Source organism: Coregonus lavaretus (genome assembly GCF_964263955.1).
Source record: "Coregonus lavaretus genome assembly, chromosome: 28".
Classification (NCBI taxonomy): domain Eukaryota; kingdom Metazoa; phylum Chordata; class Actinopteri; order Salmoniformes; family Salmonidae; genus Coregonus; species Coregonus lavaretus.
This window is the reverse complement of record NC_140015.1, coordinates 838,683-864,366: the sequence shown is the minus strand read 5'-3', so window position 1 is coordinate 864,366 and position 25,684 is coordinate 838,683. Positions and strand designations below refer to the sequence as shown.

The following is a 25,684-nucleotide window of genomic DNA, read 5'->3' as shown; positions in this document are numbered from 1 at the left end:
TCCCGTTTAGTTCTGGGCTGATTCCTCACCATTCTCATGATCATGTGCAACTCCACGAGGTGAGATCTTGTATGGAGCCCCAGGCCGAGGGAGATTGACAGTTCTTTTGTGTTTCTTCCATTTGCGAATAATCGCACCAACTGTTGTCACCTTCTCACCAAGCTGCTTGGCGATGGTCTTGTAGCCCATTCCAGCCTTGTGTAGGTCTACAATCTTGTCCCTGACATCCTTGGAGAGCTCTTTGGTCTTGGCCATGGTGGAGAGTTTGGAATCTGATTGATTGATTGCTTCTGTGGACAGGTGTCTTTTATACAGGTAACAAACTGAGATTAGGAGCACTCCCTTTAAGAGTGTGCTCCTAATCTCAGCTCGTTACCTGTATAAAAGACACCTGGGAGACAGAAATCTTTCTGATTGAGAGGGGGTCAAATACTTATTTCCCTCATTAAAATGCAAATCAATTTATAACATTTTTTACATGCGTTTTTCTGGATTTTTTTGTTGTTATTCTGTCTCTCACTGTTTAAATAAACCTACCATTAAAATTATAGACTGATCATTTCTTTGTCAGTGGGCAAACGTACAAAATCAGCAGGGGATCAAATACTTCTTTCCCTCACTGTATCAATACACCCAGTCACTACAAAGATACAGGCGTCCTTCAAATCTCAGTTGCCGGAGAGGAAGGAAACCGCTCAGGGATTTCACCATGAGGCCAATGGTGACTTTAAAACAGTTACAGAGTATAATGGCTGTGATAGGAGAAACTGAGGATAGATCAACAACATTGTAGTTACTCCACAATAATAACCTAATTGACAGAGTGAAAAGTAAAAATATTCCAAAACATGCATCCTGTTTGCAACAAGGCACTAAAGTAATACTGCAAAAAATGTGGCAAAGCAATTTACTTTTTGTCCTGAATTCAACCTGTTATGTTCGGGGAAAATACAACACATTACTGAGCACCACTCTCCATATTTTCAAGCATAGCGGTGGCTGCATCATGTTATGGGTATGCTTGTAATCGTTAAGGACTGGGGAGTTTTTTAGGATAAAAGAAATGGAATGGAGCTAAGCACAGACAAAATCCTAGAGGAAAACCTGGTTCAGTCTGCTTTCCACCAGACACTGGGAGATGAATTCACCTTTAGGCAGGACAATAACCTAAAACACAAAGCCAAATCTACACTGAGTGGTTGAGTTACAGTTTTGACTTCTATGGAAAGACCTGAAAATGGTTGTCTAGCAATGACCAACAACCAATTTGACAGAGCTTGAAGTATTTTGAAAATAATAATGGGCAACATCCAGGTGTGGAAAGCTCTTAGAGAATAACCCAGAAAGACTCACAGCTGTAATTGCTGCCAAAGGTGCTTCTATTGACTCAGGGGTGTGAACACCTCACATTATTCTGCCCAAAAACAATGATAACTTCTCTCACCCAGAGGCATGAGGGCTATTTAGGTGTGCAGTGATGCCACTGATGCCGCTCCATGATGAGCAGTATCAGTAGCGGTGATTTGTTTCATCACAAAACCTGGATAATGGGACCCATGTCGTCCAAAAAGCTATACTTTTGAATAATTATTCCAAGAGTCTTGATGATCATCCAGGTGCTTCCAGGTGCTTTTTTGGCAAACTTGAGTCAACTTTTTGGACAACATGGGTGACATTATGCCTGGTGAAAACCAAACACTGCATTCCACAGTAAGAGCCTCATACCAACGGTCAAGCATGGTGGTGGTGGTGTGATGGTTTGGGGATGCTTTGCTGCCTTAGGACCTGGACGACTTGCCTTAATAGAAGGAACCATAAATTCTGCTCTGAATTCTGCTCTGTATCAGAGAATTCTACAGGAGAATGTCAGGCCATCCGTCTGTGAGCTGAAGCTGAAGCGCAGCTGGGTTATGCAGCAATGATCCAAAACACACAATCAAGTCTACATGAAAATGGCTAAAAAGCAACACATTTGAAGTTTTTGAATGGCCTTGTGAAAGTCCAAACCTAATCCCAATTGAGATGTTGTGGCAGGACTTGAAACGAGCAGTTCATGCTTGAAAACCCACAAATGTAGTGGAGTTAAAGCAGTTCTGCATGCCAGAGTGGGCCAAGATTCCTACACAGCATTGTGAGAGACTGACTGATCGACAACTACAGGAAGCATTTGGTTGCAGTCATTGCAGCTAAAGGTGGCACAACCAGTTATTGATTGTAAGGGGGCAATTACTTTTTCACACAGGGGAATTGGGTGTTGCATAACTTTGTTAATTAAATACACTGCTCAAAAAAATTAAGGGAACACTTAAACAACACATCCTAGATCTGAATGAATGAAATAATCTTATTAAATACTTTTTTCTTTACATAGTTGAATGTGCTGACAACAAAATCACACAAACATTTTCAATGGAAATCAAATTTATCAACCCATGGAGGTCTGGATTTGGAGTCACCCTCAAAATTAAAGTGGAAAACCACACTACAGGCTGATCCAACTTTGATGTAATGTCCTTAAAACAAGTCAAAATGAGGCTCAGTAGTGGGTGTGGCCTCCACGTGCCTGTATGACCTCCCTACAACGCCTGGGCATGCTCCTGATGAGGTGGCGGATGGTCTCCTGAGGGATCTCCTCCCAAACCTGGACTAAAGCATCCGCCAAATCCTGGACAGTCTGTGGTGCAACGTGGCGTTGGTGGATGGAGCGAGACATGATGTCCCAGATGTGCTCAATTGGATTCAGGTCTGGGGAACGGGCGGGCCAGTCCATAGCATCAATGCCTTCCTCTTGCAGGAACTGCTGACACACTCCAGCCACATGAGGTCTAGCATTGTCTTGCATTAGGAGGAACCCAGGGCCAACCGCACCAACATATGGTCTCACAAGGGGTCTGAGGATCTCATCTCGGTACCTAATGGCAGTCAGGCTACCTCTGGCGAGCACATGGAGGGCTGTGCGGCCCCCCAAAGAAATGCCACCCCACACCATGACTGACCCACCGCCAAACCGGTCATGCTGGAGGATGTTGCAGGCAGCAGAACGTTCTCCACGACGTCTCCAGACTCTGTCACGTCTGTCACATGTGCTCAGTGTGAACCTGCTTTCATCTGTGAAGAGCACAGGGCGCCAGTGGCGAATTTGCCAATCTTGGTGTTCTCTGGCAAATGCCAAACGTCCTGCACGGTGTTGGGCTGTAAGCACAACCCCCACCTGTGGACGTCGTGCCCTCATACCACCCTCATGGAGTCTGTTTCTGACCGTTTGAGCAGACACATGCACATTTGTGGCCTGCTGGAGGTCATTTTGCAGGGCTCTTGCAGTGCTCCTCCTGCTCCTCCTTGCACAAAGGCGGAGGTAGCGTCCTGCTGCTGGGTTGTTGCCCTCCTACGGCCTCCTCCACGTCTCCTGATGTACTGGCCTGTCTCCTGGTAGCGCCTCCATGCTCTGGACACTACGCTGACAGACACAGCAAACCTTCTTGCCACAGCTCGCATTGATGTGCCATCCTGGATGAGCTGCACTACCTGAGCCACTTGTGTGGGTTGTAGACTCCGTCTCATGCTACCACTAGAGTGAAAGCACCGTCAGCATTCAAAAGTGACCAAAACATCAGCCAAGAAGCATAGGAACTGAGAAGTGGTCTGTGGTCACCACCTGCAGAACCACTCCTTTATTGGGGGTGTCTTGCTAATTGCCTATAATTTCCACCTGTTGTCTATTCCATTTGTACAACAGCATGTAAAATGTATTGTCAATCAGTGTTGCTTCCTAAGTGGACAGTTTGATTTCACAGAAGTGTGATTGACTTGGAGTTACATTGTGTTGTTTAAGTGTTCCCTTTATTTTTTTGAGCAGTGTATATAAAATAAGTATATATATTTTTTGTTATTTGTAAACTCAGGTTCCCTTTATCTAATATTAGGTTTTGGTTGAAGATCTGATAACATTCAGTATCAAAAATATGCAAAAATAGAGAAAATCAGAAAGGGGGCAATTACTTTTTCACGGCACTGTATATATATATTTATACCCAAGACTCTGACATTGCTCATCCTAAAATGTCTATATTTCTTCATTTCATTCTTTTACTTTTAGATTTGTGTGTATTGTTAGATATTACTGCACTGTTGGAGCTAGGAACACAAGCATTTCGTTTTGGTGTTTGGCAGGTTTTTTTTCCGGCTGTTCGAGCGCACTAAATTTTTTCTTGAGGCTAGTCAAAGTTCGGTAGCCGAAGTTTACGCCGCTTCCTTGGTGATTGGTCAACAGTAGGGATTATTCAATAAAGTGTTTGTTGTCATTCAACCAGAGATGACTACTTTTCATGAAAATGTTTTCACTTGAGAAATAATGCACCAAACATCTTCGTTTTACAGTGGGGAGAAAAAGTATTTAGTCAGCCACCAATTGTGCAAGTTCTCCCACTTAAAAAGATGATTTATTTATTTATTTTTATTTCACCTTTATTTAACCAGGTAAGCCAGTTGAGAACAGGTTCTCATTTACAACTGCGACCTGGCCAAGATAAAGCAAAGTAGTGCAATAAAAACAACACAGAGTTACATATGGGGTAAAAAAAAAAACATAAAGTCAGAAATACAACAGAAAATATATATACAGTGTGTGCAAATGTAGCAAGTTATGGAGGTAAGGCAATAAATAGGCTATAGTGCAGAATAATTACAATAGTATTAACACTGGAATGCTAGATGTGCAAGAGATTATGTGCAAATAGAGATACTGGGGTGCAAAAGAGCAAAATAAATAACAATATAGGGATGAGGTAGTTGGGTGGGCTAATTTCAGATGGGCTGTGTACAGGTGCAGTGATCGGTAAGGTGCTCAGACAACTGATGCTTAAAGTTATTGAGGGAGATAAGAGTCTCCAGCTTCAGAGATTTTTGTAATTCGTTCCAGTCATTGGCAGCAGAGAACTGGAAGGAATGGCGGCCAAAGGAGGTGTTGGCTTTGGGAATGACCAGTGAGATATACCTGCTGGAGCGCAGACTACGGGTGGGTGCTGCTACGGTGACCAATGAGCTAAGATAAGGCGGGGATTTGCCTAGCAGTGATTTATAGATGGCCTGGAGCCAGTGGGTTTGACGACGGACATGTAGTGAGGACCAGCCAACAAGAGCGTACAGGTCACAGTGGTGGGTAGTGTATGGGGCTTTGGAGACAAAACGGATAGCACTGTGATAGACTACATCCAATTTGCTGAGTAGAGTGTTGGAGGCTATTTTGTAAATGACATCGCCGAAGTCAAGGATCGGTAGGATAGTCAGTTTTACGAGGGCATGTTTGGCAGCATGAGTGAAGGAGGCTTTGTTGCGAAATAGGAAGCCGATTCTAGATTTAACTTTGGATTGGAGATTCTTTATGTGAGTCTGGAAGTTGAGTTTACAGTCTAACCAGACACCTAGATATTTGTAGTTGTCCACATACTCTAGGTCAGACCCGTCGAGAGTGGTGATTCTAGTCGGGTGGGCGGGTGCTAGCAGCGTTCGATTGAAAAGCATGCATTTAGTTTTACTAGTGTTTAAGAGCAGTTGAAGGCTACTGAAGGATTGTTGTATGGCATTGAAGCTCGTTTGGAGGTTTGTTAACACAGTGTCCAATGAAGGGCCAGATGTATACAAAATGGTGTCGTCTGCGTAGAGGTGGATCTGAGAGTCACCAGCAGCAAGAGCGACATCATTGATATACACGGAGAAAAGTGTCGGCCCAAGAATTGAACCCTGTGGCACCCCCATAGAGACTGCCATAGGTCCAGACAACAGGCCCTACGATTTGACACACTGAACTCTATCTGAGAAGTAGTTGGTGAACCAGGCGAGGCAGTCATTTGAGAAACCAAGGCTATTTAGTCTGCCAATAAGAATGCGGTGGTTGACAGAGTCGAAAGCCTTGGCCAGGTCGATGAAGACGGCTGCACAGTACTGTCTATTATCAATCGCGGTTATAATATCGTTTAGGACCTTGAGCGAGGCTGAAGTGCACCCGTGACCAGCTCGGAAACCGGATTGCATAGCGGAGAAGGTACGGTGGTATTCGAAATGGTCGATGATCTGTTTGTTAACTTGGCTTTCGAATACTTTCGAAAGGCAGGGCTGAATGGATATAGGTCTGTAGCAGTTTGGATCTAGAGTGTCACCCCCTTTGAAGAGGGGGATGACCGCGGCAGCTTTCCAATCTCTGGGGATCTCAGACGTTATGAAAGAGAGGTTGAACAGACTAGTAATAGGGGTTGCGACAATTTCGGCGGCTAGTTTTAGAAAGAAAGGGTCCAGATTGTCTAGCCCAGCTGATTTGTAGGGGTCCAGATTTTGCAGCGCTTTCAAAACATCAGCTGTCTGAATTTGTGTGAAGGAGAAGCGGGGGGGGCATGGGCAAGTTGCAGCAGAGGGTGCAGAGTTGGTGGCCGGGTTAGTGGTAGCCAGATGGAAAGCATGGCCAGCTGTAGCAAAATGCTTGTTGAAATTCTCGATTATTGTAGATTTATCGGTGGTGATAGTGTTTCCTAGCCTCAGTGCAGTGGGCAGCTGGGAGGAAGTGCTCTTATTCTCCATGGACTTTACAGTGTCCCAAAACTTTTTGGAGTTAGTGCTACAGGAAGCAAATTTCTGTTTGAAAAAGTTAGCCTTTGCTTTCCTGACTGCTTGTGTATATTGGTTCCTAACTTCCCTGAAAAGTTGCATATCGCGGGGGCTATTTGATGCTAATGCTGTACGCCACAGGATGTTTTTGTGCTGGTCAAGGGCAGTCAAGTCTGAGGAGAACCAGGGGCTATATCGGTTCTTAGTTCTGTATTTTTTGAATGGGGCATGTTTATTTAAGATTGAGAGGAAATTACTTTTAAGGAACAACCAGGCATCCTCTACTGACGGAATGAGATCTATATCCATCCAGGATACCTGGGCCAGGTCAATTAGGAAGGCCTCCTCGCTAAAGTGTTTTAGGGAGCGTTTGACAGTGATGAGGGGTGGTCGTTTGACCGCGGACCCGTTACGGACGCAGGCAATAAGGCAGTGATCGCTGAGATCCTGGTTGAAGACAGCTGAGGTGTATTTAGAGGGTGTGTTAGTCAGGATGATATCTATGAGGGTACCCATGTTTACGGATTTAGGGTTGTACCTGGTAGGTTCGTTGATAATTTGCGTGAGGTTGAGGGCATCTAGCTTGGATTGTAGGATGGCTGGGGTATTAAGCATATCCCAATTTAGGTCACCAAGCAGTACAAACTCTGAGGATAAATGGGGGGCAATCAATTCACATATGGTGTCCAGGGCACAGCTGGGGGCTGAGGGGGGTCTGTAGCAAGCGGCAACAGTGAGAGACTTATTTCTGGAAAGGTGGATTTTTAGAAGTAGAAGCTCAAACTGTTTGGGCACAGACCTGGATAGTATGATAGAGCTCTGCAGGCTATCTCTACAGTAGATTGCAACTCCACCCCCTTTGGCAGTTCTATCTAGACGGAAAATGTTATAGTTGGGGATGGAAATTTCAGAATTTTTGGTGGCCTTCCTGAGCCAGGATTCAGACACTGCTAGAACATCAGGGTTGGCAGAGTGTGCTAACGCAGTGAATAACTCAAACTTAGGAAGTAGACTTCTGATATTTATGTGCAAGAAACCAAGACTTTTGCGATTACAGAAGTCATCAAATGATAGCGCCTGGGGAGTAGGAGTGATACTGAGGGCTGCAGGGCCTGGGTTAGCCTCTACATCACCAGAGGAACAGAGGAGGACTAGAATAAGGATACGGCTAAAGGCTTTAAGAACTGGTCTTCTAGTGCGTTGGGTACATAGAATAAAGGGGGCAGATTTCCGGGTGTTATAGAAAAGATTCAGGGCATTATGTACAGACAAGGATATGGAAGGATATGAGTAAAGTGGAGGTAAACCTAAGCGTTGGGTAACAATGAAAGAGATAGTATCTCTAGAGGCATCAATTGAGTCGGTCTCTGAGTGTATGGGGGGAGGGACAAAATAGCTATCTAAGGCAGGTTTAGCTAGGCTGGGGGGTCTACAGTGATATAGTACAATTAGAAATAACCGAAACAACAATAAACTAACCATGTTTGGGCTGAGGCTAAACATAAACAGGATGTAGTACCGTAAAAAGGAACAGTCCAGCAGATATCAGCTGTATAGCTGAGTTATCATAAGGTCCGGTGGTGAAGCGCTAGTGAGTAAGAGGGTTAGCAGGGGCTAGTAAGGGCTAGCAGATGGATGGAATCTTCGTGGTTAACGTCGTAACCACATCAGACGATTTCGTCGGCAGACCAGTCGTGTAGGATCGGCGGGGCTTCGTGTCAACACTAGGTGGTCCCGTCCGGTTGACAAAGAGGTAGATAGCCGGGAGATGGGCCTAGCTCAGGATGATTAGCCAGACCACAGCGTCCGTTTTGTTGTAGCCAGCTGGTAGCGATGAATCCGGAGTTAAAGGTCCAGTGATTCAGTGATTCCGGCGGAAAAACTGATATGTTCTGGGTCGATAACGCGCTGTGCAGACTGGCCGAATATCCGGTGATCAATGTCCAGTGATTAAAATTAATCCCGCGGAAAAGAATCCAATGTTCTGAGTGAAACACCGCTAGCTGTGGCTAATAGCAAGTAGCTAGTTCAGTAGCTAGTTCAGTTTAGTGAGTAAGAGGCCACGGATAGCGTGTGCTAGCGGGCCAGGGGCTAGCAGATGGATGGAATCTTCGTGGTTAACGTCGTAACCACATCAGACGATTTCGTCGGCAGACCAGTCGTGTAGGATCGGCGGGGCTCCGTGTCAACACTAGGTGGTCCCGTCCGGTTGACAAAGAGGTAGATAGCCGGGAGATGGGCCTAGCTCAGGATGATTAGCCAGACCACAGCGTCCGTTTTGTTGTAGCCAGCTGGTAGCGATGAATCCGGAGTTAAAGGTCCAGTGATTCAGTGATTCCGGCGGAAAAACTGATATGTTCTGGGTCGATAACGCGCTGTGCAGACTGGCCGAATATCAGGTGATCAATGTCCAGTGATTAAAATTAATCCCGCGGAAAAAAATCCAATGTTCTGAGTGAAACACCGCTAGCTGTGGCTAATAGCAAGTAGCTAGTTAGCTGAAACTGGCTAGCTAGTTTCAACTGGAGATTCTAGATTCTAGACAAAAGTAAGTCAACAATAGAATCCGTTCCACATTGAGTGAGGCGGGTTGCAGGAAAGTATATTTTGTAGAAGGATGAAAAGTCTGATAGGGAAACATGTACGAAAAATACAAAAAAAACAGGGTATTTACAGGCTATTTACAGACACACGACAGAAACAGGACTGCACTACTTCGCCATCTTGGAATCAAAATGGTTAGAGGCCTGTAATTTTCATCAGAGGTACACGTCAACTATGACAGACAAATTGAGGAGAAAAAAAATCCAGAAAATCACATTGTAGGATTTTTAATGAATTTATTTGCAAATTATGGTGGAAAATAAGTATTTGGTCACCTACAAACAAGCAAGATTTCTGGCTCTCACAGACCTGTAACTTCTTCTTTAAGAGGCTCCTCTGTCCTCCACTCGTTACCTGTATTAATGGCACCTGTTTGAACTTGTTATCAGTATAAAAGACACCTGTCCACAACCTCAAACAGTCACACTCCAAACGCCACTATGGCCAAGACCAAAGAGCTGTCAAAGGACACCAGAAACAAAATTGTAGACCTGCACCAGGCTGGGAAGACTGAATCTGCAATAGGTAAGCAGCTTGGTTTGAAGAAATCAACTGTGGGAGCAATTATTAGGAAATGGAAGACATACAAGACCACTGATAATCTCCCTCGATCTGGGGCTCTATGCAAGATCTCACCCCGTGGGGTCAAAATGATCACAAGAACGGTGAGCAAAAATCCCAGAACCACACGGGGGGACCTAGTGAATGACCTGCAGAGAGCTGGGACCAAAGTAACAAAGCCTACCATCAGTAACACACTACGCCGCCAGGGACTCAAATCCTGCAGTGCCAGACGTGTCCCCCTGCATGTCCAGGCCCGTCTGAAGTTTGCTAGAGTGCATTTGGATGATCCAGAAGAGGATTGGGAGAATGTCATATGGTCAGATGAAACCAAAATAGAACTTTTTGGTAAAAACTCAACTCGTCGTGTTTGGAGGACAAAGAATGGTGAGTTGCATCCAAAGAACACCATACCTACTGTGAAGCATGGGGGTGGAAACATCATGCTTTGGGGCTGTTTTTCTGCAAAGGGACCAGGATGACTGATCCGTGTAAAGGAAAGAATGAATGGGGCCATGTATCGTGAGATTTTGAGTGAAAACCTCCTTCCATCAGCAAGGGCATTGAAGATGAAACGTGGCTGGGTCTTTCAGCATGACAATGATCCCAAACACACCGCCCGGGCAACAAAGGAGTGGCTTCGTAAGAAGCATTTCAAGGTCCTGGAGTGGCCTAGCCAGTCTCCAGATCTCAACCCCATAGAAAATCTTTGGAGGGAGTTGAAAGTACGTGTTGCCCAGCGAGAGCCCCAAAACATCACTGCTCTAGAGGAGATCTGCATGGAGGAATGGTCCAAAATACCAGCAACAGTGTGTGAAAACCTTGTGAAGACTTACAGAAAACGTTTGACCTGTGTCATTGCCAACAAAGGGTATATAACAAAGTATTGAGAAACTTTTGTTATTGACCAAATACTTATTTTCCACCATAATTTGCAAATAAATTCATTCAAAATCCTACAATGTGATTTTCTGGAATTTTATTTCTCATTTTGTCTGTCATAGTTGACGTGTACCTATGATGAAGATTACAGGCCTCTCTCATCTTTTTAAGTGGGAGAACTTGCACAATTGGTGGCTGACTAAATACTTTTTTTCCCCACTGTATGTAAAATTGCATGACTAAAACCTCCTCTGCAAAAACGTTAACATTGATTACACATTTCTTGATTCATCTTAGATTAATTCTGACAATTTTGAGGAAGTTGGCTATTTGTTGCTACAGCGTCTCAAGAGGGATAAACAGTAATATTGCCGCTTTTTTCTCATTTTCCAACCGTTCGTGTCGCCTAAACGAGTTCTGCTAGAGCAAACCGAACCTAGTAAGCCGGACACTTTAATGATTGAATTACATTCAATATTATCATCAACTGTTACTAGTTATCCTCAGCAACGGCCTTGATGGCGTTTACAGAGAAAGCAAATGAAGGTAAACTAAACAATGTAATTAAATGGAATGATACAAAATGTAGACTATACCAACTGAAGGGAACTAACAGTAAATTGGCAATTAAATACAGTATGTGTGGTTATTAGGCCTTCTGATGGTCAATATTGATAGTGGCTAATATTTAACATGATAGAAATTAAAACATTTGAGAGTGCCCAAAGTTTAAATCGTCATCACATGATCCAGGCTGCGTCTGCCCCGCAAGGCCATACAATAAAAATTCTGCATAACGGAACAGCACTTCAATGTGGTAAAGTAGATATGTTAATATACTTCAGTTTTCTGCCATATGATTGGTTTCACATGTCTCCAGCGATCATAAAGTCAAATATATCTAAAACTATTGTAATTTATATTTACAATCCCCTCATCCAAACAGATTACTCATTTACCTAGCTCTTATCAACAGCTTATCAATTTGTAAATTACAGTGCATGGAGAATGGTGTTATTTCTATCAGGGAAAAATATGTTATTTCACCACTGGAACCGACAGGTTTCCTCGTGCGAAAAGGTGGTGGAATTATGAGGGAATTACGTCAAGGTCAGAATACGGCAAATCTGTAGACACACCTTCATTTCTCTGATCTCCACCACAAATGAATAGGTAGCTGGCACATGCGTTACCTTGTGCCTAATTTTAAGGTCAGAATACGCATAGAGAGAAAAGTGCATAAAAACGGAATAAAGTTCAATTTACGCTTGTGTAACTCGGGTCTGAATTCCCCCCTAATTGAATAATGGTACAGTAGGTAGCCCAGAGGAGATGATAGAGAGGTGCTTCAAGTCTCTTGCTAGGCGGTGAAAAAGTTAACTGAACTGGCAAATGGATGGTTACTGGTCTCAGATCATACACATCACTGACAATCTGAAATGGTCCACCCACTACCATTGATCAAGGTACTGGGTGTTAACAGCTGATTGTAGCGGTTATTTTCTAGACCTTCCAGGTGCCCGTCTATCTATACTGATCAGTGAAGTGAGAAAACAAAGAAACTGAGCAATTCAAGTTTGGATTACCAGGCTAGACAGAGGCAGGAACCCTCACCATAACAACTATGGGACCAGAGGTCATGTAGTGCAGGAGACTGGGGTAAAAGGGCTTCATCCTTAACTCCTGGTAGTGCTGAGAGAGCAGCTCCTCTGGTGCCTAAAAGAAAGAAAGAAAGAAAGCCAACATTGGGTTAACTTTTATTTTACAGTCTGGTATTTACAGTGCCTTCATAAAGTATTCATACCCCTTGACTTATTCCACATTTTGTTGTGTTACAGCCTCCATTCAAAATAGAAAATCTACACAATACCCCATAAAGTGAAAATATGTTTTTAGACATTTTAGACACACCCCTGAGTCAATAGTTTGTAGAAGCACCTTTTGCTGCGATTACAGCTGTTAGTCTTTCTGGGTAAGTCTCTAAGAGTTTTCCACACCTGGATTGTGCAACATTCGCCCATTCAAGCTCTGTCAAATTGGTTGTTGATCATTGCTAGACGACCATTTTCATAGATTTCCAAGGAGATTTAAGTCAAAACTCTAACTCGGCCACTCAGGAACATTCACTGTCTGCTTGGTAAGCAACTGTATATTTCGCCTTGTGTTTTAGGTTATTGTCCTGCTGAAAGGTGAATTCATCTCCCAGTGTCTGTTGGAAAGCAGACTGAACCAGATTTTCCTCTAGGATTTTGCCTGTGCTTAGCTCCCTAGTCCTTGCTGATGACAAGCATACCCATACCCACCACCATGCTTGAAAATATGAAGAGTGGTACTCAGTGATGTGTTTGCCCCAAACATAACGCTTTTGTATTTAAGACAAAAAGTTAATTGCTTTGCCACATTTTTTGCAGTATTACTTTAGTGCCTTGTTGCAAACAGGATGCATGTTTTGGAAGATGTTTATTGTGTACAGGCTTCCTTCTTTTCACTCTGTCAATTAGGTTAGTATTGTGGAGTAACTACAATGTTGTTGATCCATCCTCAGTTTTCTCCTATCACAGCCATTACATTCTGTAACTGTTTTAAAGTCACCATTAGTCTCATGGTGAAATCCCTGAGCAGTTTGCTTCCTCTCCGGCAACTGAGTTAGAAAAGACGGCGGTATCTTTGTAGTCACTGGGTATATTGATACACTATCTAAAGTTACTTCTCCTGAGTGGCGCAGTGGTCTAAGGCACTGCATCGCAGTGCTAGCTGTGCCACTAGAGATCCTGGTTCAAATCCAGGCTCTGTTGTAGCCGGCCGGCCGCGACCGGGAGACCCATGGGGCGGCGCGCAATTGGGGGAGGGAATGGCCGGCAGGGAGGTAGCTCAGTTGGTAGAGCATGGCATTTGCAACGCCAGAGTTGTGGGTTCGATTCCAGTATGAAAAAAATATAAAATAATGTATTCACTAACTGTAAGTTGCTCTGGATAAGAGTGTCTACTAAAATGTAAAATATGTAATTAATAACTTCACAGGGATATTCCATGACTACTTCTATTTTTTTTACCTATCTAACAATAGGTGCCCTTCTTTGTGAGGCATTGGAAAACCTCACTGCTCGACTGAGCGACCTTACAGATAATTGTATGTGTGGGGTTGTTAGGATACAGGTATCCTGTATGTATATTTGTTTTTCCTCTCCTTCTGCCCTAATCACAGGTGTCCCTTGTTTTCCTGATTGGTGGTCATTCTGGTTATTCATTACCATATCACATCACACATCCCCTGGTTTTAAAAAGCAAGTCAGTTGTGTTTTCTGACCAGAGACTCTTTTTTTCTTTGTGAGTATGTATACTGTGGTGTCTTGTTTTTGTGTACTCACTCGTTTGCTGTTAAGTCCATCCATATGTTTGTGCCTGGGAAAAGGGTGTTTTAGCAAGTCGCCCTTGGGCATACACTACCCTTAGGAAAACCTTGTCTAAACACACTAGTTAGATCTGAGCAGACCACCCACTGTATTTTTGTATGGTTAGCAGTAAGCTTAGCGGTTCTTGAGGCAGGCAAGATCAGTTTAGGGGTTTTTGACTTTGTTTCATCCTTGGGTCCAGCTCAGCCCCTTTTCCCCAAACCGTTTACCGTGTGTTTATAATAAACATTTTGTGTTTGACGGTAGCATATGGTTGTCGGCGTATTTTGTTCTCACTGTTCCTTGTCAATATTCTAATTTGCATGAGTTATGTTACGGGTCTCTTTTCCATCCACCCCAGACTTTTAAAGCCACAGGGTTCGTAACAGGGGTACAGAGATGAGGTAGTCATTCAAAAACATTATTATTGCACACAGCGTGAGTCCATGCAACTTATGTGACTTGTTAAGCACATTTTTACTCCTGAACGTTTTTAGGCTTGCCATAACAAAGGGGTTGAATACATATTGACTCCAGCAATTTCATTTTTTATTAATTTGTGAAAATTTCTAAAAACATAATTTCCTATATTGTATTCAGGCTGTAACGACAAAATGTGGAAAAAGTCAAGGGGTGTGAATACTGAATGAACAAGCACCATCCAAGTTCCAATTGTCGTATCAGAGGGAAAGTTGAATCTACTATCATATCGCTTATTATCATACTACTTATACCTATCCAATCCTTTCAGATCTACACAAATTCCTAGGAGGCAGGGGCTTTGGGGTTCATTTGAAATTGGCTCACCTGCAGCATCTTCATGCCCACCAGTTTGAAGCATCTCTGCTCAAAGCGTTGCATTATCTGTCCCACAAGGCGGCGCTGGACCCCATCTGGTTTCACTGCAATAAGAGTACGTTCTCTCACACCAGGGATCCCTATACACGGAAAGAAGAATAACTCTCGTACACATATGCTCTGAGGGGCAGTCCTGGACACAGATTAAGCCTAGTCCTAGACTAAAAAGCACTTTCAATGGATATTCTCAATTTAACTTTCTTTTTAGTCCAGGACCAGGCTTAATCTGCCTCTGGGACACCGCCCCTTAAACTTTTAGCAACGGGCATACCACCTGTGGATTTCTCCTTTTCAGACATCAATTTCATGTGTTTTGAGGGGTGCAAAATCCACCTGTTACTTAAATCTCACTGGATTGATTGCTTTCATTTCACCCTTTCGACTCTTTCCTACTCTTGCTTGTGCCATTCCTTTTTCGCCGTTAACGTTACGACTGCGGAAACGTTTGCAATGACCTATCAAACACTCCGGTAATGGCTGAAATGGGCTCAATACAATGGTTTTCTTTTGCATCTGTAATGTACACACGCTTAAGGGTAAAACAAATATATGTTTAGAGCAAAATAGTGTTTTTTTAGACACAACTGCAAACTTCAAGGAGACGCTATTCAAGGTTTGGTCTGATGGTCTGATGTGGTCATCGGCCTCCCCCCTTGCATGCGGGAACAATAGAGGACAAAAGAGGAAAAGAGGTAAGGCAACCCCTCCACTTGTGCTATGTCATGTCTTACCTGGACCACCTATTGAGATGTGCCTTTTGTTAAGTAAATCAGTTGATAAATGAGGTGAAAAGGTGCATATAATTAAAGTCCTACTCCGGTCTCCTTTTCACCTCAATTGTCACCTGATTTACAGGTATCCTCATGAAATGGCACAAGTGTTCTCTATTGCTCCTCTATTGTTTTCACAAGCAATGGGGGAGGCCGATGACATCAGAGAGCACCATCAGACCTACTCCTTGAAGTTTGCAGTTGTGTCTAAGAACACTATTTTGCTCAAAACAAAAATATACACTGCATGGCCAAAAGTCAATCAATCAATCAATTTTATTTTATATAGCCCTTCTTACATCAGCTAATATCTCGAAGTGCTGTACAGAAACCCAGCCTAAAACCCCAAACAGCTAGTAATGCAGGTGTAGAAGCACGGTGGCTAGGAAAAACTCCCTAGAAAGGCGAAAACCTAGGAAGAAACCTAGAGAGGAACCAGGCTATGAGGGGTGGCCAGTCCTCTTCTGGCTGTGCCGGGTGGAGATTATAACAGAACCATGCCAAGATGTTCAAAAATGTTCATAAGTGACAAGCATGGTCAAATAATAATCAGGAATAAATCTCAGTTGGCTTTTCATAGCCGATCATTAAGAGTTGAAAACAGCAGGTCTGGGACAGGTAGGGGTTCCATAACCGCAGGCAGAACAGTTTAAACTGGAATAGCAGCAAGGCCAGGCGGACTGGGGACAGCAAGGAGTCACCACGGCCGGTAGTCCCGACGTATGGTCCTAGGGCTCAGGTCTCTCAGTTGGCTTTTCATAGCCGATCATTAAGAGTTGAAAACAGCAGGTCTGGGACAGGTAGGGGTTTCGTAGCCGCAGGCAGAACAGTTGAAACTGGAATAGCAGCAAGGCCAGGCGGACTGGGGACAGCAAGGTGTCATCATGCCCGGTAGTCCTGACGTATGGTCCTAGGGCTCAGGTTCTCAGAGAGAAAGAGAGAACGAGAGAATTAGAGAGAGCATACTTAAATTCACACAGGACACTGGATAAGACAGGAGAAGTACTCCAGGTATAACCAACTAACCCCAGCCCCCCGACACATAAACTACTGCAGCATAAATACTGGAGGCTGAGACAGGAGCGGTCCGGAGACACTGTGGCCCCATCCGAAGAAACCCCCGGACAGGGCCAAACAGGAAGGATATAACCCCACCCACTCCGCCAAAGCACAGCCCCCGCACCACTAGAGGGATATCCCCAACCACCAACTTACAATCCTGAGACAAGGCCGAGTATAGCCCACAGAGGTCTCCACCACAGCACAAACCAAGGGGGGGGCGCCAACCCAGACAGGAAGATCACGTCAGTAACTCAACCCACTCAAGTGACGCACCCCTCCCAGGGACGGCATGAAAGAGCACCAGCAAGCCAGTGACTCAGCCCCTGCAACAGGGTTAGAGGCAGAGAACCCCAGTGGAGAGGGGAACCGGCCTGGCAGAGACAGCAAGGGCTGTTCGTTGCTCCAGCCTTTCCGTTCACCTTCACACTCCTGGGCCAGACTACACTCAATCATATGACCTACTGAAGAGATAAGTCTTCAGTAAAGACTTAAAGGTTGAGACCGAGTCTGCGTCTCTCACATGGGTAGGCAGACTGTTCCATAAAAATGGAGATGTATAGGAGAAAGCCCTGCCTCCCGCTGTTTGCTTAGAAATTCTAGGGACAATTAGGAGGCCTGCGTCTTGTGACCGTAGCGTACGTATTGGTATGTACGGCAGGACCAACTCGGAAAGATAGGTAGGAGCAAGCCCATGTAACGCTTTATAGGTTAACAGTAAAACCTTGAAATCAGCCCTTGCCTTAACAGGAAGCCAGTGTAGGGAAGCTAGCACTGGAGTAATATGATCAAATTTCTTGGTTCTAGTCAGGATTCTAGCAGCCGTATTTAGCACTAACTGAAGTTTATTTAGTGCTTTATCCGGGTAGCCGGAAAATAGAGCATTGCAGTAGTCTAACCTAGAAGTAACAAATGCATGGATTAATTTTTCTGCATCATTTTTGGACAGAACATTTCTGATTTTTGCAATGTTACGTAGATGGAAAAAAGCTGTCCTTGAAACAGTCTTGATATGTTCGTCAAAAGAGAGATCAGGGTCAAGAGTAACGCCTAGGTCCTTCACAGTTTTATTTGAGACGACTTTACAACCATCAAGATGAATTGTCAGATTTAACAGAAGATCTCTTTGTTTCTTGGGACCTAGAACAAGCATCTCTGTTTTGTCCGAGTTTAAAAGTAAAAAGTTTTCAGCCATCCACTTCCTTATGTCTGAAACACAGGCTTCTAGCGAGGGCAATTTTGGGGCTTCACCATGCTTCATTGAAATGTACAGCTGTGTGTCATCCGCATAGCAGTGAAAGTTAACATTATGTTTTCGAATAACATCCCCAAGAGGTAAAATATATAGTGAAAACAATAGTGGTCCTAAAACGGAACCTTGAGGAACACCGAAATGTACAGTTGATTTGTCGGAGGACAGACCATTCACAGAGACAAACTGATATCTTTCCGACAGGTAGGATCTAAACCAGGCCAGAACTTGTCCGTGTAGACCAATTTGGGTTTCCAGTCTCTCCAAAAGAATGTGGTGATCGATGGTGTCAAAGGCAGCACTAAGGTCTAGTAGCACGAGGACAGATGCAGAGCCTCGGTCTGACGCCATTAAAAGGTCATTTACCACCTTCACAAGTGCAGTCTCAGTGCTATGATGGGGTCTAAAACCAGACTGAAGCATTTCGTATACATTGTTTGTCTTCAGAAAGGCAGTGAGTTGCTGCGCAACAGCTTTTTCTAAAATTTTTGAGAGGAATGGAAGATTCGATATAGGCCGATAGTTTTTTATATTTTCCGGGTCAAGGTTTGGCTTTTTCAAGAGAGGCTTTATCACTGCCACTTTTAGTGAGTTTGGTACACATCCGGTGGATAGAGAGCTGTTTATTATGTTCAACATAGGAGGGCCAAGCACAGGAAGCAGCTCCTTCAGCAGTTTAGTAGGAATAGGATCCAGTATGCAGCTTGAAGGTTTAGAGGCCATGATTATTTTCATCATTGTGTCAAGAGATATAGTACTAAAACACTTAAGTGTCTCTCCCGATCCCAGGCCCTCGCAGAGCTGTGCAGATCCAGGACAGCTAAGCCCTGGAGGAATACGCAGATTCAAAGAGGAGTCCGTAATTTGCTTTCTAATGGTCATGATCTTTTCCTCAAAGAAGTTCATGAATTTATCACTGCTGAAGTGAAAGCCATCCTCTCTTGGGGAATGCTGCTTTTTAGTTAGCTTTGCAACAGTATCAAAAAGAAATTTTGGATTGTTCTTATTTTCCTCGATTAAGTTGGAAAAGTAGGATGATCAAGCAGCAGTGAGGGCTCTTCGGTACTGCACGGTACTGTCTTTCCAAGCTAGTCGGAAGACTTCCAGTTTGGTGTGGCGCCATTTCCGTTCCAATTTCCTGGAAGCTTGCTTCAAAGCTCGGGTATTTTCTGTATACCAGGGAGCTAGTTTCTTATGACAAATGTTTTTCGTTTTTAGGGGTGCAACTGCATCTAGGGTATTGCGCAAGGTTAAATTGAGTTCCTCAGTTAAGTGGTTAACTGATTTTTGTCCTCTGACGTCCTTGGGTAGGCAGAAGGAGTCTGGAAGGGCATCAATGAATTTTTGTGTTGTCTGAGAATTTATAGCACGACTTTTGATGCTCCTTGGTTGGGGTCTGAGCAGATTATTTGTTGCGATTGCAAACGTAATAAAATGGTGGTCCGATAGTCCAGGATTTTGTGGAAAAACATTAAGATCTACAACATTTATTCCATGGGACAAAACTAGGTCCAGAGTATGACTGTGGCAGTGAGTAGGTCCAGAGACATGTTGGACAAAACCCACTGAGTCGATAATGGCTCCGAAAGACTTTTGGAGTGGGTCTGTGGACTTCTCCATGTGAATATTAAAATCACCAAAAATTAGAATATGATCTGCTATGACTACAAGGTCTGATAGGAATTCAGGAAACTCAGAGAGGAACGCTGTATATGGCCCAGGAGGCCTGTAAACAGTAGCTATAAAAAGTGATTGAGTAGGCTGCATAGATTTCATGACTAGAAGCTCAAAAGATGAAAACGCCATTTTTTTTTTTGTAAATTGAAATTTGCTATCGTAAATGTTAGCAACACCTCCGCCTTTGCGGGATGCACGGGGAATATGGTCACTAGTGTAACCAGGAGGTGAGGCCTCATTTAACACAGCAAATTCATCAGGCTTAAGCCATGTTTCAGTCAGGCCAATCACATCAAGATTATGATCAGTGATTAGTTCATTGACTATGACTGCCTTTGAAGTGAGGGATCTAACATTAAGTAACCCTATTTTGAGATGTGAGGTATCACGATCTCTTTCAATAATGGCAGGAATGGAGGAGGTCTTTATCCTAATAGGATTGCTAGGGTGAACACCGCCATGTTTAGTTTTGCCCAACCTAGGTCGAGGCACAGACACAGTCTCAATGGGTATGGCTGAGCTGACTACACTGACTGTGCTATTGGCAGACTCCACTAAGCTGGCAGGTTGGCTAACAGCCTGCTGCCTGGCCTGCACCCTATTTCACTGTGGGGCTAGAGGAGTTAGAGCCCTATCTATGTTGGTAGATAAGAGGAGAGCACCCCTCCAGCTAGGATGGAGTCCGTCACTCCTCAGCAGGTCAGGCTTGGTCCTGTTTGTGGGTGAGTCCCAGAAAGAGGGCCAATTATCCACAAATGTTATCTTTTGGGAGGGGCAGAAAACAGTTTTCAACCAGCGATTAAGTGCTGAGACTCTGCTGTAGAGCTCGTCACTTCCCCTAACTGGGAGGGGGCCAGAGACAATTACTCGATGCCGACACATCTTTCTAGCTGATTTACACGCTGAAGCTATGTTGCACTTGGTGACCTCTGACTGTTTCATCCTAACATCGTTGGTGCCGACGTGGATAACAATATCTCTATACTCTCTACACTCGCCAGTTTTAGCTTTAGCCAGCACCATCTTTAGATTAGCCTTAACGTCGGTAGCCCTGCCCCCTGGTAAACAGTGTATGATCGCTGGGTGATTCGTTTTAAGTCTAATACTGCGGGTAATGGAGTCGCCAATGACTAGGGTTTTCAATTTGTCAGAGCTAATGGTGGGAGCCTTCGGAGTCTCAGACCCCGTAACGGGAGGAGTAGAGACTAGAGAAGACTCAGACTCCGACTCGCTACATAATGGGGAAAACCGGTTGAAGGTTTCTGTCGGCTGAATGAGCGACACCGGTTGAGCATTCCAACAGTATTTCCCTCCAGAAGCCATGAGAAAGTTGTCCGGCTGCGGGGACTGTGCGGGGGGATTTATACTAACGTTACTGTCTGTACTTACTGGTGGCACAGACGCTGTTTCTTCCTTTCCTACACTGATATTACCCTTGCCTAACGATTGCGTCTGAAGCTGGGCTTGTAGCACAGCTATTCTCGCCGTAAGGCGAGAATTCTCCTGTATATTATGAGTACAGCGACTGCAATTAGAAGACATCATGTTAATGTTACTACTTAGCTTCGGCTGTTGAAGATGTTGATGAACCATGTCCAGATAAAGCGTCCGGAGTGAAAAAGTTGAATAAGGGAAAAAAGTTGCGATGGAAAAAAGGAAAATAACGTAAAGTTGGCAGCTAAAACGCACAGGAAAATGACTCTTCTGTCTCGGGATAAACGTCCGGGGTGAAAAAGTTTAACGAAAAAAGATGAGTGAGGACAAAACTAAAAAGTTGGTAAATTTGTTGAACACAGAGATTGATTAAACGTTTATTAAAAGTAAAACGTGAATAGTTTGGCAGGTAGCCAAGTAGCAACAAACAGCACAGCAGCACAGCAGCACGGAGACAATGCGGAAGCGAAGTATGTGGACAAATTAGTTGATTCAGCTATTTCAACCACACCCATTACTGACAGGTGTATAAAATCGAGCACACAGCCATGCAATCTCCATAGACAAACATTGGCAGTAGAATGGCCCGTACTGAAGAGCTCAGTGACTTTCAACGTGGCACCGTCATAGGATGCCACCTTTCCAACATGTCAGTTCATCAAATTTCTGCCCTGCTATACCTGCCCCGGTAAACTAAGTGCTTTTATTGTGAAGTGGAAACGTCTAGGAGCAACAATGGCTCAGCCACGAAGTGGTAGGCCACACAAGCTCACAGAACGGGATTGCCGAGTGCTGAAGCATGTGGAGCGTAAAAATCGTCTGTCCTCGGTTGCAACACTCACTACCGAGTTCCAAACTGCCTCTGAAAGCAACGTCAGCACAAGAACTGTTCGTCGGGAGCCTTATGAAATGGGTTTCTATGGCCGCACACAAGCCTAAGATCGCCATGCACAATGCCAAGCGTCGGCTGGAGTGTTGTAAAGCTTGCCGCCATTGGACTCCGGAGCAGTGGAGACGGCAGGTAGCTTAGTGGGTAAGAGCGTTGTGCCAGTAACCGAAAGGTCGCTGGTTCTAATCCCCGAGCCGACTAGGTGAAAAATCTGTCGATGTGCCCTTAAGCAAGGCACTTAACCCTAATTGCTCCTGTAAGTCGCTCTGGATAAGAGCGTCTGCTAAATGACTAAAATGTAAATGTAAAAAATGAGACGCGTTCTCTGGAGTGATGAATCATGCTTCAGCATCTGGCAGTCCAACAGACTAATCTAGGTTTGGAAGATGCCAGGAGAACGCTACCTGCCCCAATGCATAGTGCCAAGTGTAACGTTTAATGGATGAGGAATAATGGTCTGGGGCTGTTGTTCATGTTTTGGGCTAGGCCCCTTAGTTCCAGTGAAGGGAAATCTTAACACTACAGCATACAATGACATTCTAGACGATTCTGTGCTTCCAACTTTGTGCCAACAGTTTGGGAAGGCCCTTTCCTGTTTCAGCATGACAATGCCCCTGTGCACAAAGCGAGGTCAATACAGAAATAGTTTGTCGAGATCGGTGTGGAAGAACTTGACTGGCCTACACAGAGCCCAGACCTCAACCCCATCGAACACCTTTACGATGAATTGGAACACCGACTGCGAGCCAGGCCTAATCGCCCAACATCAGTGCCCGACCTCACTAATGCTTGTGGCTGAATGGAAGTAAGTCCTCGTAGCAATGTTCCAATATCTAGTGGAAAGCCTTCCCAAAAGAGTGTAGGCTGTTATAGACCAACTCCATATTAATGCCCATGATTTTGTAATGAGATGTGGAGCAGGTCTCCACATACACTACCGGTCAAAAGCTTTAGAACACCTACTCATTCAAGGGTTTTTCTTTATTTTGACTATTTTCTACATTGTAGAATAATAGTGAAGACATCAAAACTATGAAATACCACATATGAAATCATGTAACCAAAAAAGTGTTAAACAAATCAAAATATATTTTATATTTGAGATTCTTCAAATAGCCACCCTTTGCCTTGATGACAGCTTTGCACACTTTTGGCATTCTCTCAACTAACTTCACCTGGAATGCTTTTCCAACAATCTTGAAGGAGTTACCACATATGCTGTGCACTTGTTGGCTTCTTGTCCTTCACTCTGCGGTTCGACTCATCCCAAACCATCTCAATTTGATTGATTGTCAAGGCCAGGTCATCTGATGCAGCACTGAGATGGGAGAACCTTCCAGAAGGACAACCATCTCTGCAGCACTCCACCAATCAGGCCTTTATGGTAGAGTGGCCAGACGGAAGCCACTCTTCAGTAAAAGACAATGGACAGCCCACCTTGGAGTTTGCCAAAAGGCACCTAAAGGACTCAGACCATGAGAAACGAGATTCTCTGGTCTGATGAAACCAAGATTGAACTCTTTGGCCTGAATGCTAAGCGTCACATCTGGAGGAAGCATGGCACCATCCCTACGGTGAAGCATGGTGGTGGCAGCACCATGCTGTGGGGATGTTTTTCAGCAGCAGAGACTGGGAGACTAGTCAGGATCGAGGGAAAGATGAACGGAGCGAAGTACAGAGAGATCCTTGATGAAAACCTGCTCCAGAGTGCTCAGGACCTCAGACTGGCGTGATGGTTCATCTTCCAACAGGACAACGACCCTAAGCACTCAGCCAGGACAACGCAGGAGTGGCTTCGCGACAAGTCTCTGAATGTCCTTGAGTGGCCCAGCCAGAGCCCGGACTTAAACCCGATTGAACATCTCTGGAGAGACCTGAAAATAGCTGTGTAGCAACTCTCACCATCCAACCTGACAGAGCTTGAGAGGATCTGCAGAGAAGAATGGGAGTAACTCCCCAAATACGGGTGTGCCAAGCTTGTAGCGTCATTCCCAAGAAGACTCAAGGCTGTAATCGGTGCCAAAGGTGCTTCAACAAGGTACTGAGTAAACTTCGCTTTGTCATTATGGGGTATTGTGTGTAGATTGCTGAGGAATTTATTTTATTTAATCAATTTTAGAATAAGGCTGTAACGTAACAAAATGTGGAAAAAGTCAAGGGGTTTGAGTACTTTCCTAAGGCACTGTGTGTATGTATGTACAGTACCAGTCAAAAGTTTGGACACATACTCATTCCAGGGTTTTTCTTTATTTTTACTATTTTCTACATTGTAGAATAATAGTGAATACATCAAAATTAAGAAATAACACAAATGAAATCATGTAGTAACCAAAAAAGTGTTAAACAAATTAATCAAAATATATATTTTTTATTTGAGATTCTTCAAAGTAGCCACCCTTTGCCTTGATGACAGCTTTGCACACTCTTGGCATTCTCTCAACCAGCTTCACTTGGAATGCTTTTCCAACAGTCTTGAAGGAGTTCCCACATATGCTGAGCACTTGTTGGCTGCCTTTCCTTCACTCTGCGGTTCAACTCATCCCAAACCATTTCAATTGGGTTGAGGTTGGGTGATTGTGGAGGCCAGGTCATCTGATGCAGCACTCCTTCACTCTCCTTCTTGGTCAAATAGCCCTTACTCAGCCTGGAGGTGTGTTGGATCATTGTCCTGCTGAAAAACAAATGATAGTCCCACTAAGCCCAAACCAGATGGGATGGCGTGTCGCTGCAGAATGCTGTGGTAGCCATGCTGGTTAAGTGTGCCTTGAATTCTAAATAAATCACAGACAGTATCACCAGCAAAGCAACCTTACACTATAACACCTCCTCCATGCTTTACGGTGGGAAATACACATGTGGAGATCATCCGTTCACCCACACTGCGTCTCACAAAGACACGGCGGTTGAAACCAAAAATCTCAAATTTGGACTCCAGACCAAAGGACAATTTTCCATTCCTGTGGCAGTCCTCATGAGAGCCAGTTTCATCATAGCGCTTCTGTATACCCCCCCTACCTTGTCACAACACAACTGATTGGCTCAAACGCATTAAGAAGGAAAGAAATTCCACAAATTAACTTTTAAGAAGGCACACCTGTTAATTGACTACCTCATGAAGCTGGTTGAGAGAATGCCAAGAGTGTGCAAAGCTGTCATCAAGGCAAAGGGTGGCTATTTGATTTTTTGGTTACTACATGATTCCATATGTGTTATTTCATAGTTTTGTTGTCTTAACAATTATTCTACAATGTAGAAAATAGTAAAAATAAAGAAAAAAAAATCTTGAATGAGTAGGTGTTCTAAAACTTTTGACCGGTAGTGTACTTTTGGCCGTGTAGTGTATTTGACTCATTACTGTATTTATATGTAGGATATTTTATTTCAACAGGAAAAGTTCAAAAATAGCTGGAGTGAGTCTTTAAGTGGAGCCCAAATTGATCTTGTCCCTTCCTATAAATACCTGGGCATTTGGATCAACGATAAATTGACTTTTCAAACACACAGACTGTAGATTAGTCAACTAAGAATCTCAGAGTAAAACTGGGCTTCTTCTATAGAAATAGATTGTGCCTCTCGCTTAATTGTAGAAAGAAGATCATTCAGTTGACGTTCCTACCGGTCATAAACTATGACGCCATTATCTACATGAATGCAGCTGCCACTTCATTGAAGCCCTTGGATGCTGTTTACCAGAGTGCACACTGTTCAA

General features: G+C 44.0%; 1 protein-coding gene across 1 annotated transcript in view; it reads right to left on the bottom strand.

Annotated features, from left to right (window-relative positions):
* LOC311104336 (nucleoside diphosphate kinase-like) overlaps positions 1–25,684 on the bottom strand; it is a 45,740-nt gene that overhangs the window by 4,011 nt on the left and 16,045 nt on the right. Inside the window, exons 2-3 of the mRNA XM_084146149.1 lie at positions 14,844–14,974; positions 12,259–12,360 (exon numbers count right to left, since the gene is read on the bottom strand). Coding sequence (XP_084002275.1) covers positions 12,259–12,360; positions 14,844–14,974 — 233 coding nt within the window. The remainder of the gene's footprint in view (positions 1–12,258; positions 12,361–14,843; positions 14,975–25,684) is intronic.